The sequence below is a fragment of the Typopeltis vanoorti genome, chromosome 13 (assembly GCF_054136105.1).
Source record: "Typopeltis vanoorti isolate ZY-2024b chromosome 13, IOZ_Tvanoo_1.0, whole genome shotgun sequence".
In the NCBI taxonomy this organism is placed as follows: domain Eukaryota; kingdom Metazoa; phylum Arthropoda; class Arachnida; order Uropygi; family Thelyphonidae; genus Typopeltis; species Typopeltis vanoorti.
Window position 1 is genome coordinate 41,341,752 of NC_143561.1, and position 24,561 is coordinate 41,366,312.

The 24,561-nt window shown below is 37.9% G+C and overlaps 1 protein-coding gene across 3 annotated transcripts in view; it reads left to right on the plus strand.

The window, feature by feature from the left end:
• The window catches only part of LOC150100081 (UPF0389 protein CG9231), a 36,746-nt gene extending 14,443 nt beyond the window's left edge, over positions 1-22,303 (plus strand). For all 3 annotated transcript variants that reach the window (XM_090402452.1, XM_090402451.1, XM_090402450.1), the window contains exons 2-3: positions 10,521-10,623; positions 20,493-22,303. In XM_090402452.1, the coding sequence (XP_090258578.1) occupies positions 10,521-10,623; positions 20,493-20,673 (284 nt within the window). In that variant the 3' untranslated portion in view covers positions 20,674-22,303. The remainder of the gene's footprint in view (positions 1-10,520; positions 10,624-20,492) is intronic.
• Positions 22,304-24,561: the final 2,258 nt, after the last annotated feature.

Sequence of the window (24,561 nt, forward strand, 5' to 3'; positions counted from 1 at the left end):
GCTTCACTTGATAGTTTTCATTTGCTACTTTTACTGTTCTCCTAATTCAGACAGCCCTGCTACTGCTCCTTTTGGCCGCTTACCTCTAAACATTGAATTCACACAGTCTTAAGTAGAGCAAAATGTCCAGGTGGTGACATTGCAGAAACGAATAAACCAGTAGATTATACGGGAATTGTGGTTAATGAAGTGGAGGTGAGTAGTCTATTGCATAACCTCAATGTCAATACATCTGTGGGATTGGATGGTATACCAGCTCGTGTTGTACGAGAAGCAGCTAAAGAATTGTCAGTACCCTTGACCATTTTGTTTAATTTGAGTCTCGGGTCTGGGTTAGTCCCGAGCGGGTGGAAAGAGGGGAAAATAGTTCCACTGCATAAAGGTGGTTCCAAGACTGCTGTTGTAAATTACCGACCGATTAGCATATCAGGAATCATTGTCAAGGTCTTAGAGAAAATAGTCAAGAGGAAAATACAAGATTGGATAGAAGAAAATGGGATACTGTATCGGGGACAGCATGGTTTTGTGAAGGGTAGGTCATGCCTCAGTAACTTGCTCACGTATTATAACACAGTGACGGCTGAACTGGATAAGGGTAATGGGTTTACGGTAATTCTACTGGACCTTGCCAAGGCCTTTGACAGGATTCCACATGGAATTCTAATCAGTAAATTGCAGCATATGGGAATGGACATAGGGTTGATGAGATGGATAGGAGGGTGGTTGACGGAGAGATATCAGAGAGTGGTTTACTCGGGAGTAGAGTCCACAAGACGGCCTGTGACTAGTGGTGTGCCACAAGGATCTGTTCTTGGACCACTGCTGTTTAATTTGTTCATAAATGATATAGGAAATGATCTGAGAGGAACAGTTCATTTGTTTGCGGATGATGCGAAGTTGGGTAGGGCAATAGTGAATGCAGATGACGTCAAAATTTTGCAGGATGATTTGGATAGATTGGAGGTCTGGGCTAAGGAGAATGGATGTCAGTTTAATGTGGCAAAATGTAAGGTTATGCATTTTGGGGTGAAAAGATTGGCTGCAGTTTACTGCATTGGTGGAACCCTGCTCCAGGAAATTGATGAGGCACGAGATTTAGGAGTGTTGGTGGATAAGGAATTGAAATTTAGGGGACACATTGCAAAAGTGACCAAAACAGCTCATCAAATCACTTGGTTGCTGAAGAATACGTTGACAAGCAGAGACAAGCAGGTTATTGTTCCTCTGTATCGAGCCTTGATAAGACCCCATCTAGACTACTGTGCTCAGATTTGGTCACCTAGGTTTCTTCTTGATGGGGAGGAGGTGGAGAGGATCCAGAGGCGAGTGACCAAGATGATAGCAGGTCTGTGGAATGAACCGTATGAGAACAGGTTGAGGATTTGTGGGTTGCAAAAATTGGTTGATAGGTGGAAGAGGGGAGATATGATTGAGACATTCAAATTACTGAAGGGTTTCTATAAAATTAATTCAGAAGATATTTTTGAGAACAGGGCTGGTTGTGGGAGGACTAGGGGACATCCATGGAAACTGGGCAAAAGTGTGGTTAGTAAAGGTGTTAGAGCTGGGTTCTTTACTTTTAGAGTAGTGAATGAGTGGAATGCGCTCCCTGAGTCTGTAGTGGATGCTGTGACAGTGAATGAGTTTAAGGCGAGGTATGATAGATACTGTATGAATGTCAGATAGTTGTGATGAATATGATTTGGGGCCTCCCTCGATGAGTCTAATGACTCCCTGGAGTTGCCCGTAATAATAGTAATAAAACTGAGGTTATCTTCCTAGAAGACTTGCTGTCAGTCAAGGTCTAATACCAGATATTCTTCATTATTCTTCCAATCCTCTGGACTTTTCTAAACCAGCTCTCCTTGCAAATGTACTATATGCCTGCTCACCTCTTGGCATCTTTCACCATAATCTATCCATATCTCCTTTACCACAGAACAATCTTGGCCTCATAACCTCCTGGATTTCTGTGCCTTTTTTTCAATGATTAGATTACTATTTTCACTCTCCTGAGTCAAACACCTGCTCTAGTAGAAATATGGGATGACCTCCTGGATTTATGCACCTATTTTCCATGGTATTTCTCTCTTGATCCAAAACACTTGCTCTGAACTAATAGAAATAATAAAAAAAAGTATATTACCATGGTAACATCACTCAAAGATAAGACAGACCTTTTGGCATTGGTCTTGTCCTCCAACTCATAAATTATATATTTAGTTTAATTCTTTATCCAAGTGTAATCAAACGAAGTTTGCACCCTGAAGTATCTTCAGGACTGGGGCAACTCATGGTAAAGGTAGTATAAGTTCTCATCACTTGCCTAAGTAGTATCTCCCATAATGCAAAGAACATCTCCTTGTAGACATGTATAATGCTATGCATTAAGGGAAGGGCCACTATCCAGACCAGTTTCGACCTTTACTGAGGTCTCATCAGTGGGAGCCAGACCCAGAGGTGGTGATACCAAGATGGAAGTAATGGAGAAGTCATATTTGCCTATATGAGTTGCACGAAGGTATCACACCTTATTATTAAATTACTCTGGATTAGAGAAAGATGTTGGAAGTTTTTCACTTGATTAGACTAACCAAGTGAAAAGTAATTATCCAACAGCATGGAAGCCTTTATCCAGCTTGTATCTGAAAAGGGGAGATAAGTTTATTATTATTATTACATGATGCCTCCAAGGAGTCCAAAGACTCATCGAGGGAGGGCACCTACTCTGCCTCTCCTTCTTCACGACTTAATCCACCAAATACAGCAAACTGCCAGTACCATCATCTACACCAACGGCATCTACTTCCCACTACCAGCACTACTATTTTTTTTGCCTGCATGTGTACTCAAGTGTACTATTATCCCATTGCTCTCTCACCTCAGCACTTGAAAGCGATGGAGATGGTCAACAACTAGCTTCTTTACTACCTGAAGACCTGTCAGTTAATTATTAATGATCAATATGGATACCACCATTCTTGTTCAATAGCAGATCTCCTTAGCCTTGCCTATCTTGGACATAATTTGGCAAAACCCATATAATTGCCCTTGATATCTCAATGGCATCTGATAGTGTCTGGCATCAAAGCCCACTCAGCAAGCTACCATCTTATGTTTTCCCCTCCTGCCCTTTGTGATTGGTTGCCAGCTTCCTGTATGGTTGTTTTCTGCATGTTAAGCTGGAGATCTCTCTCTCTCTCTCTCTCTCTCTCTCTCTCTCTCTCTCTCTCTCTTTCATCAGATTTCTTTATTGCTGGAATACCTCAGAGTTCTTTATGCTCACCTGCATTCTATCTCTTTTACATTAATGACTTGAAATATTATTCATAGTTTTGCTGATGACATGATGCTCTAATTCTCTTCTTTTGAGAAACCCTATAGTAATCAGATGATTGAAGCTCTGAGATCTGCCATATTCTTCATAAATACCGATCTCCTTGACCTTCTCGGTGGGACAAAAACTACTTAGTGAATTTCTATACTATTAAAAGACAGTCCTGGTGTATCACCTGGCATAAACATGTTGCATTAATAGCCTTCTCAGCCTCTATAAAACTTTGTATTATTTTTTGTTAAAACACTATCTCTATTGCTCAACTCCTGATACTTTTTACAAATCTCATATCTGACAAAGCTTCGAATGTTGTTCTCACATTTGTGATGGTGCATCCAAAACCTCCCTAAGAATTCAATTCTTGATTGAAGTAGGACAGTCAAACCAATAGCTGTCCCTTTCTTACTATCTCCCACTAGTTGCTTTCCCATAAGTACGTTGTTTCTGCATTATGCCTTTTTCATAGCTATTTCCATGAGTTTTGCTACATTGAACTGGCTGCTACAATTCTTCCACTTTCTTCTAATCATGTAAGAACTAGAGCTGCCACTGATCAACATGATCTCTCTCTTCATTCTGTCTACTTGTTCTTTGTATTCTTTGGAACAGACTTCCCCGTATTGTTTTTCCAAATCCTCCTTTCCAATAAACTTGTCAATAGATTATTTCTTTTCCTTTAAACACTTGCCCACATGGCACTGTTGTGTTTTAGGTCTTGTTGACCTCTCATGGGTGGAGTCAGTATTTATAAAAAAGTACATTTTTGACAAGAACAGCAATGAATTAGGAAAATGCACTTCTGGAGTGTAAATAAGTTTGATTAATTATGATGGATATGATGTCTAGTTGAGAGAGACCACCAGTAATCAGTTTGGTTAAAGTGGGTTAAGTGATGCAAGAACTAAGGTCATACTGCACAATACAGATCATAGCAGTACATAGATAATAGTTGATTAATAAATAAATAGAGCAACAGCATAAGCAGGTATAGAAATGAGAACAGTCTGACCAAGCCAGACTTCATTAACAATTGCATAAGATAACAAATGTGAATTTATCCATGGTATCTGAAAATGTACTAGAATATTGTCAAAGAAAACAAATACAAAACATGGCATCTTAACTTCTTGTTGATTTCAACAGATTCCTGCCGGGTATAGAAATAATGGCATTTATATGCTTTAAACTAATGCCAGGAGTATCCGGAATAAGGGAGAGGAATTGGTGGTGCAGATAGCATCAGCCTGGCCAAAAATTATTGGGATCACTGAGACGTGGTTGACAGAAGAGGATATAATAACAGAATAGAAGTTGCTGGGTACAGTGTTTTTCGGCAGGATAGGAGGGGAAAGTGTGGTGGTGGGGTACTGCTTATGATAAGTGATGACCTATGTCCTCTAAGAGTGGAGGCTTTGGAAGGCAGTGAGACAAATGATTTTAAGAGCATATGGTGTGAGGTAGAGGTGGGCAAGACAGGATATTTAGTGGGGTGTTGCTACAGGCCCAGGAGCACAGAGGATGGGGACCAGGAGATGTTTAGACAGTTAAGTTTGGCAAGTGCAGAAGAATGATTGTTATGGGAGATTTTAACTACAGTAGTATAAATTGGAGAGAGGAAGATGCATGTAGCAATAGGGGAATGGAATTTCTAGAATTCTTGAGGGACAGATGTCTTAGGCAACATGTAACAGAGGGAACAAGAGGTTCAAGAGTTTTGGATTTGGTTATAGCATCAGAAGAGTTGATAATAACTGAGATGACATCTCTCCCACCAGTTGGAGAGAGTGACAATATGGTTTTGACTTGGAAAATGAATAGACATGCAGGAATATCAAAGAGATGGGAACTTATGTGGAATTATAATAGTCTTAGACGTCAACTTCGGGAAGTTACATAGAGGGAGGAATTGGAAGGACAGGATATCATTAGTGCGTGGGAAATTGTGAAAGAATATTTGTTAGCAGCAATAGTAAGTTCTATACCACGAGTGAAGAAGAGGACACGATTTGGAGTAAAGTGGATGACAAACAATATTTTATTATTATTATTATTATTGTTCCGGGAAACTCCAAGGAGTCGACAGACTCATCGGGGGAGGCCCTAACATCATGTCTGGAACAACTATTCAACATTCACACAGTATCTATCATATCTTGCCTTGAACTCATTCATGGTCGTAGCACCCACAACAGACTCTGGAAGCCTATTCCACTCATTCACCACTCTCCAAGTAAAAAACCTAGCTCTAACACCCTTGTCAACCACGCTCTTGCCCAGCTTCCATGCATGACCCCTAGTCCTCCCATATTTTAAAAATATGACCACCAGTCATATTTTCAAAAATATCTTCTGGATCAATCTTATAAAAACCCTTCAGTAATTTGAATGTCTCAATCATATCACCCCTCCTTCGTCTATCATCCAATTTCTGCAACCCACAAATCTTCAACCTATTCTCATAAGGTTCATTCCACAGACCTGCTATCAGCTTGGTCACTCGTCTCTGGACCCTCTCCACTTCCCATCACGAAGAAACCCTGGTGCCCATAACTGGGCACAGAAGTCCAGATGGAGTCTTATCAAGGCTCGATACAGAGGAACAACAACTTGTTTGCCTCTGTATGTTAAAGTATTTTTCAGAAGCCAAGTGATTTGGTGAGCTGTTTTAGTCACTTTTGCAATGTTCCCCCTAAACTTCAACTCCCTATCCACCAGCACTCCCAAATCCCTGGCCTCATCAATCTCCTGGAGTACTGTTCCACCAATGCGATATACTGCTGCTATTCTTTTCACCCCAAGGTGCATAACCTTACACTTTGCCACATTAAACTGACATCCATTTTTCCTAGCCCAGTCCTCTAAACTGTCCAAATCATCCTGTAAAATTTTGACATCCTGTGCACTCACAATTGCTCTACCCAACTTTGCATCATCAGCAAACAAGTGAACACTTCCTCTCAAATCCTTTCCTATATCATTGATGAACAAATTGAAAAGCAGTGGTCCAAGAACAGAGCCCTGCACCACTCACAAGTCTCAAGACGTCATTTTGATTCCACTCCTGAATAAACAACTCTCTGGTATCTCTCCTTCAACCACCCTCCTATCCATCTCACCAAACCTATATCCATCCTCATTTGCTCCAGTTTACTGATTAGGGTTCCATGTGGTATCCTATCAAAGGCCTTGGCAAGGTCCAGTAGTATCACTGTAAACCCACTACCCCTATCCAGTTCAGCCGTCACTGTGTTATAAAACGTGAGCAAGTTACTGAGGCATGATCTACCCTTCACAAAACCATGTTGTCCCCCATACATTATCCCATTTTCGTCTATCCACTCCTGTATTCTTTTCTTGACTAATTTCTCTAAGACCTTGACAACGATTCCTGATATGCTAATCGGTCGGTAATTTACAACAGCAGGCTTGGAACCACCTTTATGCAGAGGAACTATTTTCCCCCTCCTTCCAACTGCTCGGGACTAACCCAGACCCGAGACTCAAATTAAACAAAATGGTTAAGGGTACTGAAAATTCTTTAGCTGCTTCTCGTACTACACGAGCTGGTATACCATCCAATCCCACAGATGTATTGACATTGAGGTCATGCAATAGACTACTCACCTCCACTTCATTCACCACAATTCCCGTATAATCTACTGGTTTATTCGTTTCTGCAATGTCACCACCTGGATGATATATTCTTGCAAAGTGTGCACTCAGCAACTCAGCTATCTCAACTGATTCAGTTACCCCCCCCTACCATCGGCATTCTTTAAAATCATTCTGCCATGTACATTTTTCCTTTTACTTGCTACATATCTAAAAAACTGTTTAGGATTCTCTTTAGCCCGCATGGCCAATGTTTCGTAATCCTTTTTTGCTTTTCTTACCACACTCGTCACCCTTCTGGCCTGCGCTTTATACCATTCATGTGCCTGCCGGTCACCTTTCTCCTTAAATTCCCTCCATAGTTGTTTCTTTTTTTGCAGCTCAAGCTTAATGGTGTTATTCATCCATTTAACCCCTACTTGATTTATTATTCGGACTCTAGGTATACAGTCAGCCATTGCTTAATGCAAGCACTTCTTAACCACCTCCCATGCACTATCAACTTCTAGTCCTTGCAGTTGTACATGCCATGGCACTGAGCCAATCAAACTCCTAAGCTTGTCATACTTTCCAGCCTGATAATTCCACATGTACCCTGTCTTAATTGAAAATTCTACACCTTTAGCCACCTCCCAAGTCAAGACCCTATGATCACTCACCGATTGGTGGCAATGTGGTCATATTTGTTACAGCCAAATCCTCAGATGTAATTACTAGGTCCACTCTCTGACCCCTAGTATTTTTCATTACATGCTGTCGCAGATAGTTATCCCTTAATAACCGCATAAAATCCAATTCCTTCTTCCCGTGTGTCATCTCCTCACTCCAATCAATGCGACCATAGTTGAAATCTCTCATAATAATCACCCTCCTTTCACTCATTCCTTCTATTTGCTTGTGCATACTGTCACCACCATCTTTTCCATCACCTGGTCTATAGCAGCACCCAATTGTATATTTAGTTCTGCTAGCCACAATTTCAAACCAAATGGCCTCAAATGTGCTCTTTTCTCTATCCTGCAATTCAACTTCTATTCTCCTTGGCTGTAGCTCATCAGCTATCATCAACAATACTCCTCCCCCCATTTTATTCTCTCTGTCATTCCTGAACACACTATACCCATCACATTCAATCCCACTAGCTATATCATCTATAGTCAGCCATGTTTCACTAATACCAATAACCTGTGGTCTGGAAGTGCCAACCATGGCCAAAAACTCTTCCTTCTTGTTTCTAATACTCCTAGTATTAGTGTACATGAATTTAAGACCCCCCATTAGCCCCAACCCTACCTTGATGCCTTATATTAACTATCCCACTCTGGTTTGTTGTATATTAAACAGGAATTGCATGCGAAAAAGAGGCTATGGAACAGATATAAGGAGGCAGGTGAAGAGAAGATGCATGAAGAATATAAGACACAGGCCAGAAGAGTCACTAGCGTGGTGAGGAAAGCGAAACTGGAATATGAGAGGAGATTGGCCTTAAGATCCAAAGAAAATCTTAGGGAATTTTTTAGCTATGTGGCCAGTAAGAAGAGAAATCACTGTGGAAGAATAATATTGTGGGATAAAAATGGGAATAGAGTGACTGATGCAGAGGACATAGTGAAATTGTTCATTGAACACGTTATTGGAGTATTTCATCCTAGAGGAGTCAGTTTTAATGCTAGAGGGATAGGGCAGGTTCGAGGTTTAGAGGTACAGGAGGAGATGTCAGTAAAGCTTTGGGACTGAATGGTATTTCACCATGAGTTTCGAGAGAATGTGCTCGGGCACTGACAGTGCCTTTAACCTGGCTTTTCAATGAAAGTCTGGCTGCTGGAAAGGTGCCCAGGGAATGGAAGGAAGGTAAGATAGTGCCATTGCATAAGGGTGGTATAACAGACTGGAAGCTAATTATAGGCCAGTTTGTGTGTCATCAGTAGTTGATAAGTTCTTGGAGAAAGTAGTGAGGGACCATATACAGCATTGGGCAGATGAGGGTAATGTTATCTGTGAGAGTCAACATGGATTTGTGAAAGGGCGCTCTTGTTTTAGCAATATGCTAGCCTTTTATAATAAAGTTACAAGAACATTAGATGAGGAGGAAAGGCATATACTGCAATTTTCTTAGACTTAGCGAAGGCATTTGACAGGGTACCACATGATAAGGTGATATTTAAGTTGCAGCATGGGTTTGGATGTCAGATTGGTCAACTAGATTCAGGATTGGCTGTCTGATAGGTATCAGAGAGTTGTGTATGGTGGAGCAGTTTCAAAGAGGCAGAAGGTTACAAGTGGGATCCCACAGGGCTCAGTACTAGGACCTATATTGTTTAACCTTTATATCAATGACATTCCCCGTGGAATGAAAGGGGATATTCGGTTGTTTGCGGATGATGGTGGGAATGATTATTAGTAATAGTGCAGATGTGGTACTCCTGCAAGAGGATTTGAATAAGCTAGATAGATGGGCAAATGAATGGGGGTGTCAGTTTAATGCAGCAAAATGTAAGGTCTTGAGGTTTGGGAAACATCGATGGGATGCTGCATACTCTATGGGAGGAGTTATATTGGAGGAAGTAGGGGATTCCAAATCTCACATCATCTATTATGGGAAAAAAAAAATACTGTATCGGAAAGAAAAACTTCCTCCAAGAGGCCATCCCAAGAGATCTAGGGTTGATGATTGATAGAAACCTGAAATTTAGGGGACATTGCAAAGGTGGTGAAGGTAACACAGGGGATTGCTGCAATTATGAGAAGGACACTGACCTGCAGAGATAAAAGGGTTATCATTCCGTTGTATAAGTCTCCTCTGATCACACCACACTTAGACTGTTGTTATCAGATTTGGTCCCCAGGATTTGAAGGGGATAAATTAACTGTGGAATGGGTACAAAGACGGATGACAAAGATGGTTTCAGGACTGTACAATTTTGGTTATCAGGATCGGCTGAGGGAATGTGGACTGCAGAGTTTGGTGGATAGAAGAAGGATAGATGATATGATTGAGACTTTTAAACTGTTGAGAGGTGGTTACAGGGTTTACACTGGGGAGTTCTTTCGCTTGGTTGAACAGCGGGAAGGAGTGATGACAAGAGGCCATCCCTGGAATGGCCTCTTATCATCACAAGAGGCTCACAAGTTACGAAAGGAAACTGTGAGCAAGACGGTGAGGAGTGGTTTCTTTGCATGGAGGGTGGTTGAACCGTGGAATGCATTGCCTGATGGAGTGGTGAGAGCAAGAACGGTCAATGAGTTTAAGGAGTGGTATGATAGACTTTGTGTTTCTTAATGGGGGGGGCCTCCCCTCAATGAATCTTGACAGACTTTATGTTCTTAGGAAGGACCACCCATGATGAGTCTTTTGACTCCATGGAGGCCTGAATAATAATAATAATAATTTTAATCTAAGTAATCTGGTTGTATATGTACTCTATAGATGCTATATAATCTGATCAAAGATTGAATGCAAAAACAAATAACATTTGTTTTATACAAAACTTTCATTCCTTAATTTACTTGTTTTTTATATACAGTAAAAGTTTTTCTTTCCGATACAGTATTTTTTTTTTTCCCATAATAGATGATGTGAGATTTGGAATGCATCATCCAAATGCTCTTGAGAAAAGAATCTTAGTTTGGACAAAAAAATATCCATCTATAGAAGCAGTGCCAAATCTTGTTTCGTAAGTAGTTTTACTTAACTGTGCATTTCAAGTATGCATTGTTTTAAAAAATTCTCACTAACCATTTATCATCATCAAATTCCTGCCCAATGCCCTCAAGGGGTGTACAGAATATGATTGTACTACATGAAAAATTTACATCATTACTAACTTACTATCTACAATTTTCCTCCAAATCAGTCTGTCACTTGTCAAGACTCCAACATTATCAGATCTCATATTTCTATCGTCTAAGGCACTTTGTACCGTATCAATCCACATATATCTTGGTCTTCCTCTGGGTCGTTTTCCTGCCACCCTGGCAGAGAACACTTGTTTTGCTAATCTTTTCTCTCCCATTCTATTTAAGTGACCATACCACCTGAAATTAGCTCTGTTAACGCATTCCTGGATGCTCACAATGTCAAGTTCTTCCCTAATACCCTCATTTTTAATATGATTGCCATTGATGTCATCTGTTCATGCCTATAATCTTTCTCTGGACTCGCTTACATTTCTTACATTATTTACATTACATTATATTAGCTTTCTTACATTTGTCTCTGCATTCTCTAAGAGCACAAGTTGACTTATTTGCCAGGTACTTTTGATATGTTTTTCATTCCACCATGTGTCCACCATAGAGTTCTGATTTTTCTATACTTGCAGACAACCTCACCACATCCCTCTCTGGCTGAATCACTCAGGGTTTTCTTCAAGGCTTGCCACTGAATCTCCAAGCTTTGGTTCCTGTTCTCAAAACTCTTTCATTTTTTCTTCAATAATCTTTGTGTATTTTAGTCTACAGTTCATATCTGAGATCTGCTTAACTTTTATTTGATTTAAAACTTTCTTACATGTTATTCTTTACAATATGAAATTCAATTTTATCCTACTCAAGACTAAATTGTGATCACTTCCAGTTTGAAATCCTTTGTACACTCTGGTGTCCTGCACCAGGGAGAAAACATCACTATCAACAATAACATAGTCAATGAGACTTTTCTTATTCCTTGCCTCTTCTCTCCATGTGAAACTAACCATTTGTCTGAATTAATTTTCACCCTTCTGTTTTAGAAGATATTAGTCCGTCTAGAGTGGTACCTCCACAAATTACCAGTTTCCTACCGTCTACTGAATTACACCTAACACAACAAAAATACATTTAAAGATGATTGGGTTTCAGGGGGAAACCAGGAGTATTTATTAAAAACTTAACTCCATGATTGCCGTCCAAAGCAATCATGGAGTTAAGTGATAATATATATAACATTATCAGTATAAGGTGATACGAATTGTATATTATCACAACTTTGACCTAACAAAATTGAAGTAAAACCCTCCAGCCTACAACAATTTTGAATGGGGGATGAAGAATCTTAATCAAGGTTATCTCACTCTCAAACTGTTTTTCTTCTGTTTATTCTCATCCTTTATTTATTTATTTTTATTTGTTATATACTCAGATTATTTATCTTTTATGTTGATATTTTAATCATTGGATTGGAGATACTCAGTTATTTACAAATGATGTTAAGCTTACAAAGGCTGCTAACAATAGTGCTGATGTTGTGGCTTTTCCAGGTACTTGAATAAGCTGTAAAGATGGGGAAATAAATAAGAATGTCAGTGTAACACTAGATATGCTTCAAAATTTGGGATCCTGATGTGAGGCTGAAATATGGCCAAAAGGTTGGTGCACAGTTATTGTTATTCCCATTCCAAATTAAAATAAATAAAAAAAAATAGGAAACAGCAAAAAAGTGCAATAATTTTAGAGCCTCATCAGCCATCCAAGCAAAATAAGTTGGACATCTTACCCCTCACATATTAAACCAAAAATGCAATCCATTTTTTCACTTCCAGCCTGGATTTAGAAACAACAGGAGTACAGTTGACCATATATTTAATAATAGTAAAAATATATTTACACTCCATATCATTGAAGAAAAATATATAATAGTGTAGCGTAATTTTTTGACCTACAGAAAACCTTCAATTCTATTTGCCAGATTCAGTGACTTGAATGTATTTCAAAGGTTAGGAGATTAAATCGAGTATGTGTAAAGTGAATGACCAAAGAGATAAAGCATGCAGTCTGGATGTCAGATTGGTCAACTGGATTCAGGATTGGCTGTCTGATAGGTGTCAGAGAGTTGTGTATGGTGGAGCAGTTTCAAGGAGGCAGAGGGTTACGAGTGGGATCCCACAGGGCTCAGTACTAGGACCTATATTGTTTAACCATTATATCAATGACATTGCCAGTGGACTGCAAGGGGATATTCAGTTATTTGCTGATGATGCGAAGCTGGGAAGGATTATTAGTAATAGTGCAGATGTGGTAGCCCTGCAAGAGGATTTGAATAAGATAGATAGATGGGCAAATGAATGGGGGGGTGTCAGTTTAATGCAGCGAAATGTAAGGTCTTGAGATTTGGGAAACATCGATGGGATGCTGCATTCATTATGGGAGGAGTTATACTGGAGGAAGTAAGGGGAGACAAGAGATCTGGGGTTGATGATTGATAGAAACCTGAAATTTAGGGGACATATTGCAAACGTGGTGCCAGATTCAATGACTTGAATGTATTTCGAAGGTTAGGAGATTAAATCAAGTATGTGTAAAGTGAATGACCAAAGAGATAAAGCATGCAGTCTGGATGTCAGATTGGTCAACTGGATTCAGGATTGGCTGTCTGATAGGTATCAGAGAGTTGTGTATGGTAGAGCAGTTTCAAGGAGGCAGAGGGTTACAAGTGGGGTCCCATCCCACAGGGCTCAGCGGATTGCTGCAATTATGAGAAGGACACTGACCCGCAGAGATAAAAGGGTTATCATTCCGTTGTATAAGTCTCTGATCAGACTGTTGAAACTGTCTGATCAGACATATGACAGATGACAAAGATGGTTTCAGGACTGTACAATTTTGGTTATGAGGATCGGCTGAGGGAATGTGGACTGCAGAGTTTGGTGGATAGAAGGAGGAGAGGTGATGTGATTGAGACTTTTAAACTGTTGAGAGGTGGTTACAGGGTTGACACCGGGGAGTTCTTTCGCTTGGTTGAACAGCGGAAAGGAGTGATGACAAGAGGCCATCCCTGGAATGGTCTCTTGTCATCACAAGAGGCTCACAAGTTACGAAAGGAAACTGTGAGCAAGAGGGTGAGGAGTGGTTTCTTTGCATGGAGGGTGGTTGAACCGTGGAATGCATTGCCTGATGGAGTGGTGAGAGCTAGAATGGCCAATGAGTTTAAGGAGTGGTATGATAGGAAGCAGAGATTACAAGAGGCCATCCCTGGAAGTTACGAAAGGAAACTGTGAGCAAGAGGGTGGGGAGTGGTTTCTTTGCATGGAGGGTGGTTGAACCATGGAATGCATTGCCTGATGGAGTGGTGAGAGCGAGAACGGTCAATGAGTTTATGGAGTGGTATGATAGACTTTGTGTTTCTTAAGGGGTCCTCCCCTCGATGAATCTTGACATTCTTTATGTTCTTAGGAAGGACCTCCCACGATGAGTCTTTTGACTCCATGGAGGCCTGAATAATGATAATAATAATCTGGAAGAAAATGGCATTGTGCATGTAGCATAAGAATATAGAACAAGCAAGGAAGGTGACTTGCTTGGTAAGGGTAGCAAAAGAACAGTATGAGCAGCAGTTAAGAAATTAGGCTAAAAGAAATCATAGAGAGTTTTTTGATATGTGGCCAGTAGAAGAAAGAATGATGATGGGAAGATGATGTTATGGTAGAATGATAACTACTGAGGATGATATAAAAGTATTCCAACCTTTTGTGAATATAAAGTAATGCACAACTTAGAGCAGGGAGAAGAACCACTGATGGTGATTGAGCAGGAAGTATGTGAGGAATTTAGTACACTTGATGTCAATAAGGCCATAGGACTTGATGGGTATATCACCTTGAGTCTTGAAGGAATATTCCAGGAAGTTAACAACAGTTTTAACTTACCTTTTTTAGCATGAGTCTAAGATTAGCCTAAGTTCCAAAAGAATGGAAAGAGGGCAAATTTGTTCTGCTTCATAAATGGAATGATAAAACTAAGGCTTCAAATTATAGGCCAATCTGCTTTTCTGGATTTGTGGTAAGGTTGTTAGATAAGCTGGTGCAGAATGAGGTTTTCAGCAACAGAATTCTCTTTGATGGACAGCATGAGTTTGCTAAGGGAATATCGTTTTAGCAGTTTGCTTGCTTACTTATAACACAGTGACAAATGCGTTGGACAAGGGAAGATGCACACAGTAGTATCTTAATTTTGCAAAGGCCTTTGATAGATTGCCACATGACAAGCTGGTAATCACATTGAAACATATGGGGTGGGATGGTAGATTAGTGTATTGGATTAGAAATTGGCTGTCTGATAGGTATCAGCAGGTTATGTATGGGGGGAAGTGATATCCCACAAGGGGAAAGTCACTAGTGGTGTGCCCCAGTGGTCTGATTTAGGGCCATTATTGTGAATGATATTGGAAAGGGTTTGAATGGTTGCTCTGTTTGTTTTCAAATGATACAAAGTTGGAGGAGAGAGCTATGAAAAGTAGACTGAATGTTGTAGTCTTGCAAGAGGACTTGAATAGACTGTCTGATTGGACAAGTGTGTTTTAATGTAGCAAAGTGTAAGTTTTAAAATTTATGAAGCAAAGATCAGTAGCAGAGTATATGATTTTTGAGAGATATCATGGAGGAGGAGATGAAAGATCTTAGGCTAATGGTGGATAGAGACCTGAAATTTCAGGGACATTTTGCTAAGATTGTGAGGACTATGACACCAGATTATGACAGTGATGCAGAGAACAGTGATATATAGAAGCTGGGATATTATAATTCCAATTACAAGGCTTTGATCAGGCAGTAATCAGTATGCGATCTGATCCAATTGTTCAGGTTTTTGGTTGCTTGGTTTTCAAAAAGATCATGAGTTGTTGGAGAGGGGTTCAGAGATGATTGATGAAGACTGTTTCAGGTCTCTGGATTATGGAGTACAACATATTGTCCTTGCAGAGCCTAGTGAATAGAATGAAGAGGGAAGACATAATCCAGACATAAGTTGGCAAGGGGTAATTACCAGATTAATGTGGATGAGATTTTTCGTAGAATAACTGAAGTTGGGGAGAACAAGAGGCCATCCCTGGAAGCTGTATAAGGTGGATGTGAGTAAGGGGATGAGGATTAGATTTTTTTATTTTTTATTGAGAGTGGTAGGCGATTGGAATGCATTGCCTGAGAGTATGGTGACTGCAAGGACAATAAATGCATTTAAGTAAAGTATGATGAGTTGTGTGTGTGTGTGTGTGTGAGAGTGGGATCTCCTGTGATGAATCTCTTGGGCTCCATGGAGGTCTGATGATGATAATATTTGTCATGATGCCTTTTGGAAAATTCTTCAACATTATGGAATAGAAAGGAAAATAATATGACCGGTTGAATCTCTATACTTGTCTTCTGAAATAATAGTTGAAGTCATGGGAAATTATAACACTCTCCCCCTTCCAATGGCACATGGAGTGAGACAAGGATTATTATTATTATTGCACCCTCCATGGAGTAAGCAGATTCATTCAACTGACAACATATTTATCATATTGAATCTTAAAATCCTTAACACTTCTTGCATTATAACACATTCCAGTATTCCATTTACTGAAAATTCTCCATGTAAAATATCTATTCCTCGCATCCCTCTTCATCACACTTTGCACTTAATGATTTTAAAACTACAACCTCACTCCTCTGTCCAAGTAAAAAGGCTATTCAAATCTTCCTGAAGGGAATTAACATCAGCAGTGTTACTTATAATTCTTCCTAACCTTGCTTCATCAGCAAACAACAAAAGATCCCTAATCAGTCCACATTATATATCAGAAAGATTGGTTACAAACAAGTTAAACAGCAAGGAGCCCAAGAACAGAACCCTGTTCTGTTCTTGGGCACTCCACTGGTTGCCCTTCTTTTTTGTGATACTACTCCATCGTACACAACCTGCTGGTATTATTCAGAGAGCCAATCTCTAATCTAACTAATCAGTATACTATCTATTTCTATCCTCTGCAGCTTGTACACCAACTTATCATGTGGTAATCTATCAAACGCATTTGCAAAGTTCCAAGGATATCACTGTATATGTGTCTCCTTTATCTAACACAAGCATTACCCTATTATAAAATGCAAGTAAATTGACAAATCCATGCTGACCATTATAAAGAATGCTATGTCTATCAGCCCAATCCTGTATTCTATTCCTAACCAATCTTTCCAATGCCTTGACCACAACTGCCGTTATGCAGACTGGTCTATAATTGGAATTACCAGTATAATTTAACTGCTTCCTTCAATTATGTTGTAAATGAACTCCTGGAGAACTGTAATATTGGAATGAGTAGGATGAAGAAGAAGAAGCCATCTGAAGTTTGCTAATGCTATTGGTCTCCAGCAGAAACAAATCTGATCTTTGGGAAATCACCATAAAGTTAACTCATCCTCTTCAAAAATAAAGCTTAACCCAAGTACCCAAAAATCAGAACAATGACAAATATCTATTCTTCTGACTGACCAAGAAGGAAGTACTGTGGCAGTAACTGAAAAAAATCCTACTTGAGGATACACCCATAGAAGAAACTCATCAGTTTAAATACCTAGATAATATCTTTAAAGGTGGAAGATCAAGACAAGATATTAGAACCAAAATTGCAAAAGCAACAACACAACTCCAAAAACTATAAGGATTTTGGACCAATAACAGCTTACAGTTACAAATAGATTACGCCTTATTGACACACTAGTTAATTCAGTACTTTTATGTGGAAGTGAAACTTGGATCCTCCTAAAAGAAGATGAAATGAAGTGCTATAGATGAACCCTAAAGATACTGTACACTGATCATGTCAAAAATTTTGAAGTAAAACAAAGAATTTTATTGGTCCAAGAGATAACAACATAACTAAGATTCGATGGATAAGACAACTCATCTGGCTTGGTCATACTGCAGATCTAGTGGTCTCCCAGTGCAAGTTCTTGAAGAACTTATTCTAGGGATTTAAAAAAAGAGGCAAACCTAGAATAAACTAGATGGACAATATAAAAAGCTGGACAGGTGCTTCATTTACAGAGCTAAAAGCAAAGTATCAATCAGGAACTGACTGGAAGGTTTCTGTGAGAAATATTTTTTGATATCTACTTGATGCTCCTTTGTAGACTGTGGGAAGAAGAAGTGTGGCTGTATACTCTACTGCTGGAACTATACTAGATAGGAGTATTCGGAATACATAATCTTTTCATTCATTTCTAACACTTCACCACTCATTATCCTTTTAGGAATAAAGCCTGTAATACCAGAATGGAACACTCTAATAAAGTGATCATTAAATAGCTCAATTATGTCATCTACTTTGGTCACCCAATTCCTATTTCTACCCAGCAAGATAATCCGTTCGCTATCATGTTTACTTCTACTCGTCACATAGTGAAAAAATTCCTTGGGATTCTCCTTGGATTGTGGTACCAGTCTATTCTCATATTCTAATTTCTCTCTCCTTACAATACTAGTCATTTTCTTAGCCTTAGTCTTCTATTCCTCATGCAACTGTTCTCCACCTCTCTCCTTATATGCCTATCATAATCTTTTTCTCCTGCAATTCCCCTTTTATTCCTTTTGTCATCCATTTGATTTTCACATTGCATCTTCTTCACCAGAGGTATACAATCTGTCATTGCTGTCAATAATTTTTTCTTAAGTAGCTTCCATGCACTAATGACACTTCTTCCTTTAAAGTCTTTCATCCATTGTACTGCTGCAAGCTGGTTTCTAAGTCTATGATAGTCACTACCTGCCTTATAATTCCACATAACTTCCTTCTGTTTTGATACCTCCCCATGCCTATTCATCCTCCAAGTCAGGATTACATGGTCACTCTCACCAACAGGGAAAGTATGTCCTCATTCACAATCAGATCCTCCGATTCTGTGACCAAATCCAGAACTCTTGAACCTTGTGTTCCCACCACGATATGCTGTCTGAGTTGTCTCTCAAGAAGTCCAAAAATTCAGTTATTACTACATGTTGTCTTCTCTGCCCACCTTATATCACTATAATTGATATAACTTTTACAGTCACTCACTCACTATATGTTAAGGAGTACTATTGTTGATCTAGTTGCCCTTTGTAATTTGAGTGACATGAACATTGGATAAGGATAAGTGTGTGTGTGTGAGTGAGGCGCAGGTAAGAATTGGGCAAGAAATCTATTGACATTTTTCTAGAAAGATTACTGGATTGGAGCGGCAGCTGACTTTCTGAGAGATATCAGAGAGTTGTATATGTGGGGGATAGTATCTGAGTAGGACAGTTGCAAATAATGTTCTATAGGGTTCAGTCCTGACATTACTGTTTGTCATTGATGTTGTCACTGGACTTCTGGAAGATATTCAGTTGTTTGCAGTGATATGAAGCTTGGAATTTGAATCTTCAGAAGGATTTCAGCTTCTTCTTCTTCTGCAGCTTTTCCCACTTAAATAGGGTCACTGTTTGTAGTGAGTCTCCTCCACAACCTCCTGTAGCCACATCCAAGTTCTTCATCCTCAAGTCCTCCTCCACCATCCCCCTCCATCTCTTCTTTGGCCGCCCGTGCTTCCTCCTCCCCGGCACATCCATCTCCATGACCTTTCTTCCGACATACTCTTCCTCCCTCCTCATCACATGACCAAACATCTCAACCTTGCCTTCTGTATCTTTGCTCCTAAGATCGTAACTTTCATCGTTCCCCTTACATAGTCATTTCTCAGATGATCCTTTCTGGTCACGCCGCACATCCACCTAAGCATTCTCATCTCCGCTACCTCAATCCTGCTGATGTTATTTTTCCTCGGAGCCACAGTTTCCATAGCATACATCATAGCTGGTCTCACTACTGTCCTGTAGATTTTGCCTTTTAGATTGATCGGCACCCTCTTAACGCATAGCACTCCAGCCATCTCTCTCCAGTTCCTCCATCCTGCTTGTATCCTGAATCCCACTTCCTTCTCAGCCTCACCAACCTTTTTCATTGTTGAACCTAAGTATCTAAAGTCACTGACCTTCCTGATGACATTTCCTTCCAGCTCCAGATCTGTCTCCTGGTTGCCACCCACTTTGCAACACATATACTCAGTCTCATACCCCTCTCTTCCAGTACTGCCATTTCTTCTCTTGATTCTGCACACAGCACGATGTCATCTGCATACAACATAGTGGAAAATTGAATGAAAATGTCAGTTCAATGCAACTGAATGTAAGTTTTGAAATTTGGGATCCAAAGAAGGGATGCTTCATATTCACTTGGTGGAATACTGAAAGAAGTGGAGAAGCAAAGAATCTTGAGGAGATTGTAGATAGAAATTTGAAGTTCAGAGGCATCTATTTTGCTTTTTTTTTCCTCTTTGTTCTTCAAGCTCTAGAGGCATATTGAGATACCACATTATTTAAGCATCTTTTCGAAAACCAGTTAACTGTATATTTTTGGCTAATTAGTTTTCTTCATATTAGATAACATATTCAGACTTTTGGATCACTTATAAATTTACATCAAACATGAGGCATTTTTCTAAACATTTTAGTTTAAAAAAATGCACACAAATAATTTAGTTTGTACTTAATTGTGTTTTGTACAGTTTCATGCAGACTCAGTTTTCTCCTAGTTGTTTGCTAATCATTTCATCAGCAAAATAGAACATCATTATCATTATAGAGGGCATTTTGTTTTCTACATCTTGTTTATATTCTCTGGCTAATTAAAGCACCTGTATTTTCATGTGGTATATGTATATTGGATAAGGTGTTGCATTTCATACATGCATTAAACATTAATTCATAGTGATGCATTTTTTATTTTTTTTTCCAGTCACACTATGGTATCAAGATCTCGAAATATCATGATTATTCGAGTGAATCTCTTCCTTTTGCTTTTGACACTTGTGGGCTGTATTGGCTATACACAAAGTGGAAAAAGAGCAGCAGAAAGAGGAGAGAGTGTTGAGAAGATGAACTTAGATTGGCATAAAAGTATCAAAGATGATAAATAAGTTGTATTTTCTGTGGGTATATATATATTATTTTACTGCAGTAAATAATACAAAGCTAGAAGGTGGAATTTACTTCCATTGAACAAAATAAATACAGTGATATTTTGCTTCTGTATTTTCTTTTATGCATGTAGTAGCTTTGAAAACTAGTTTTTGTTTCAGTAGTTTTTTGTATATAGTGTTTATTTTTATTGTTAATTCGGCAGATAATTTTATGCTGATATTTTATTGAGAAAAAGATATCTACTGATGATATGAAAATACAGTAACAACATATTTCAGGTTTTATATTTCAAATGGGAAAAAAAATGCACTCAATCTTTTTAAGCTATTGAAATAATTAAAACGATTAAAAGAATTTCATCATCAAAGAATCATCAAAAGATATCTTCATATAACATCAGTTATTTTTTCATTATTTTAATTATGTCAATTTCTGATTTTCCTGTTTATTCATAATAACAAAAATTGGAGATCTTACATTTCACGCCATACAAAATTGTTAATTTTGTCTAAAGTGGCCATCAGTTTATGTATTGAACTGCTTTGATATATATCTTAAAGGTAATAACTAATTGACAATCAAGTTATTGAGATTAATTGGTTATGTTCCCATTATCAGTAGAAGAAATTTATATTAACACTGTAGTTGCCTTTTTTTTTTTTTTTTTGAGAATTTATATTTTCTTGTTTTACATTAAAGAAAAATAGTGCACAGACAAAAAAAAAAAAAATAATAATAATAATAGAAAGACTGAAAAAATATCTCTGCACTGACAGAAGTTGTCTTGTATATCAGCCAAAATGTCTATATTTCAGTTTTAAAAGCTTCTTAGGGAGAGAGAGAAAAAGCATATTTGCAAATTGGACTGACTAACCCTCTCCCAAAAAAAAATAAAATAAAATACAACACACACACACACACACACACACACACACACACACACACACACACACACACACACAAAAAAAAAAAAACTATATATTTTTGTGTACTCAACTCCTCTGGTCATAATTTGCAAACATCCCACAAATTCAGGATGAGAATGGAGAGTATCGATAAAGGGAAATTGATTTGCAGTCTGTCAATTGCAAGAAATATTAATGGGTATGTTTCCTGTAACATATATTACAAGAAGAATGTTTAATTAATTATTTAAGTGGTATATTGATTTTGTAATTTATACATTTTTCAATGTATAAATTGAAATTAAATTAAAATTTATTTATTTATTATTCAATTTATTATTGCATTACAATTTAAATAATGACAGTATATAAATTTAAATGATATAGATGATTAATTTTTTTTATTCAATATCGATTTTGCATATGTACAGAATTTTATTAAAGTGCATAAATATATTTTTTAAACTTAATTTAAATTAAAATGTAATGTTTTGATAATGAAAATAATTCATAATTTACAAATGTAATTTTAATCACTTACAAACTATGATTTTGGAGAGAGAGATAGCAGGTAAAAAATAAGAATAATAAAAATAATAATAATAAGAATTTGAAATTCCAAGTCCAGGAAACCATCACAATATTATGTAGAAACATAAAAGTCCTACCTAAATTATGTATTAATCTGATGATAATAAATAGCAACTAACATAACTTTAAAGTGTGCAGTGATCATGCTTTATAAATAATTTAAAACTGTTTCTATTTATCTTGATATAAGCACAAATTTCATCAAAGATTTGAGGAACCTTTTCTGAGCCTTTTTTCAAATCATCTCAAAGACAAAACAGTTGATTAACAGGGATGAAGGAATAGTCAAATAGACCTAGCAGCAAGTAACAAAGACGATATCTGGGCTGTGAATTTCACACACGAAGATAGCTTGAAGGAATATTTTCTGAGAGGAGTTAGGATAGAAACAAATGAGTTGGTAAAGGACTGTCCAGTATAAAATATAAGAAAAATTTTGTAGCTCATGGCAGATGAAGGACTCTGAGATCTTTCCTTTAAAAACTGCCAGTGGACGTTGTATGTGCACGTGCATGTGTCTTTAGTCGATGTTTTCAAGAAAATATATGAAAAGTGTTTAAGGCACTGGATGACTTGTAAGTCTCAGACTTCCTGTAGAAGCCTGTATGCATAATGATATATCAAGACCACTGGCTAGTTATGACAAGTTTTTTTTGCAAATGAATGTTTGTAATGAATAGGGACAATCTGCCTTCAAAGACCAATTTGCTCTGTTGCAGACAGAAAACACCAATCCATGGCACCAAAAATCACTGCCTTAGTTAGCCAAGCAGTTAGTATATCCACTCTCCAACCAACAGATTATAGGTTTGAATCCTTCCAGGAATATTATTTGTGATTATCATTATGTAGGAAATTAATTTCATTGTTTCAGACGAGACCACTACCTTCTCATCTATTAAAACTCTGAAGTGGCTAAAAAAAAATTATCTTTGGTCTCTTGAGCAGGATTTCAGGACTGTAAAAAAAAAAAAAATAAAGTATATATATATATATATATATATATATATATATATATATATATATATATATATATATATATATATATATATATATATAAAATAATAATAATAATAATCAATTAAAAACAAAAAAAATATATATTTATAAAAATAGAAGAAAAAAAAATTCTTAACACATTTTATGGTACTAATGTACCATAAATGTATAGGCATACAACCCTTTGTGAGTTGCATAAAAATGTACTATTGCTTATACACGTATTGACCACTCAATTAGAAACTTTTTAGAAATCAGTGGTTTCCACATTGGCATGCAACTGCCAACATTGATCCTCTTCAATTCCCTGCACATAGTTTGGTGAGGTGTGTGTTGGGAACAACCTTCATTAAATGCTTTGGTCAGTTGCTGCACACAGAAGTTCTGTTTGTCCATACACACCTTCTCAGACAATGGCAATCCTGACACTGTCATGGGCCACAGTTACATCTCTTAGACAGTCAGTGTGGATTATTTTTCCGCTTATTAAACATCCAGGAGAAACCAGTCAGCTCTGCTGTTTTCAAAATCATGGTTTCAGCCAGACAGGCACCTACATTAAGTCCTTTATTGAACTCTGAAAGATCCTGTGTTTTTTCCCATTGTGATCAACACTATTGACAATTATTGATTAGCAGCATTCTAAAAATAGTTGCCTAGAACATGTGACCAAGTATTTTGCATATACACTGCATGATGTTTATGTATATCTGCATGAAGGTTTCTAATTTAGTGGCTGGTATTTGTAGTATTTTGGGTAGGCTGAGGATTATTTAATCCATAAACTCTGAGACCAAACAAGGAACTTTTTTCATGTTATTTCAGGCATCCAGGAAGCAGAGTAGTGCCCTGCACCAGCAGTGGAATTTGCTGCCCATTGTGAGACTACCAAAAAAAAAAAAAAAAGGATATTCATAAACAGCAGTGGCCACAGTACAGTTTGTCCATGCAGCATTCAGACAATTACAAAATTCCAGATAATGGACTTGAATTCCCTGGCTTGAGGTGCTAAACATAGTTCATATGATATAGATGGAGATACCTTCATATAACATCAGTTATTTTTGGAACACACCAAAGAGATAGAAATTATTTACATACCTAAATGATGTCTCTGATGTAGCACTTACAGTAATGTTTTTTTTGCTTGCCATGTTCAACAACATGCTCAGATGAAATTTGGGTACTAGGAAGTGTTATTCTTGCAGATTCTAGAACTGCTAAATACTTCTGTATTTGGAATTTTAATGATACCAGCATATGTTTGTCATTAAAAAAAAAAAAGTATAAAGAACATTAAATTCAGTATACAGAAATCAACTGCATGCTGTGAGAAGCACTAAATGACAGCTGCTTGCAATGAGAGCAAGTTTTAGTTTGTGCATATGT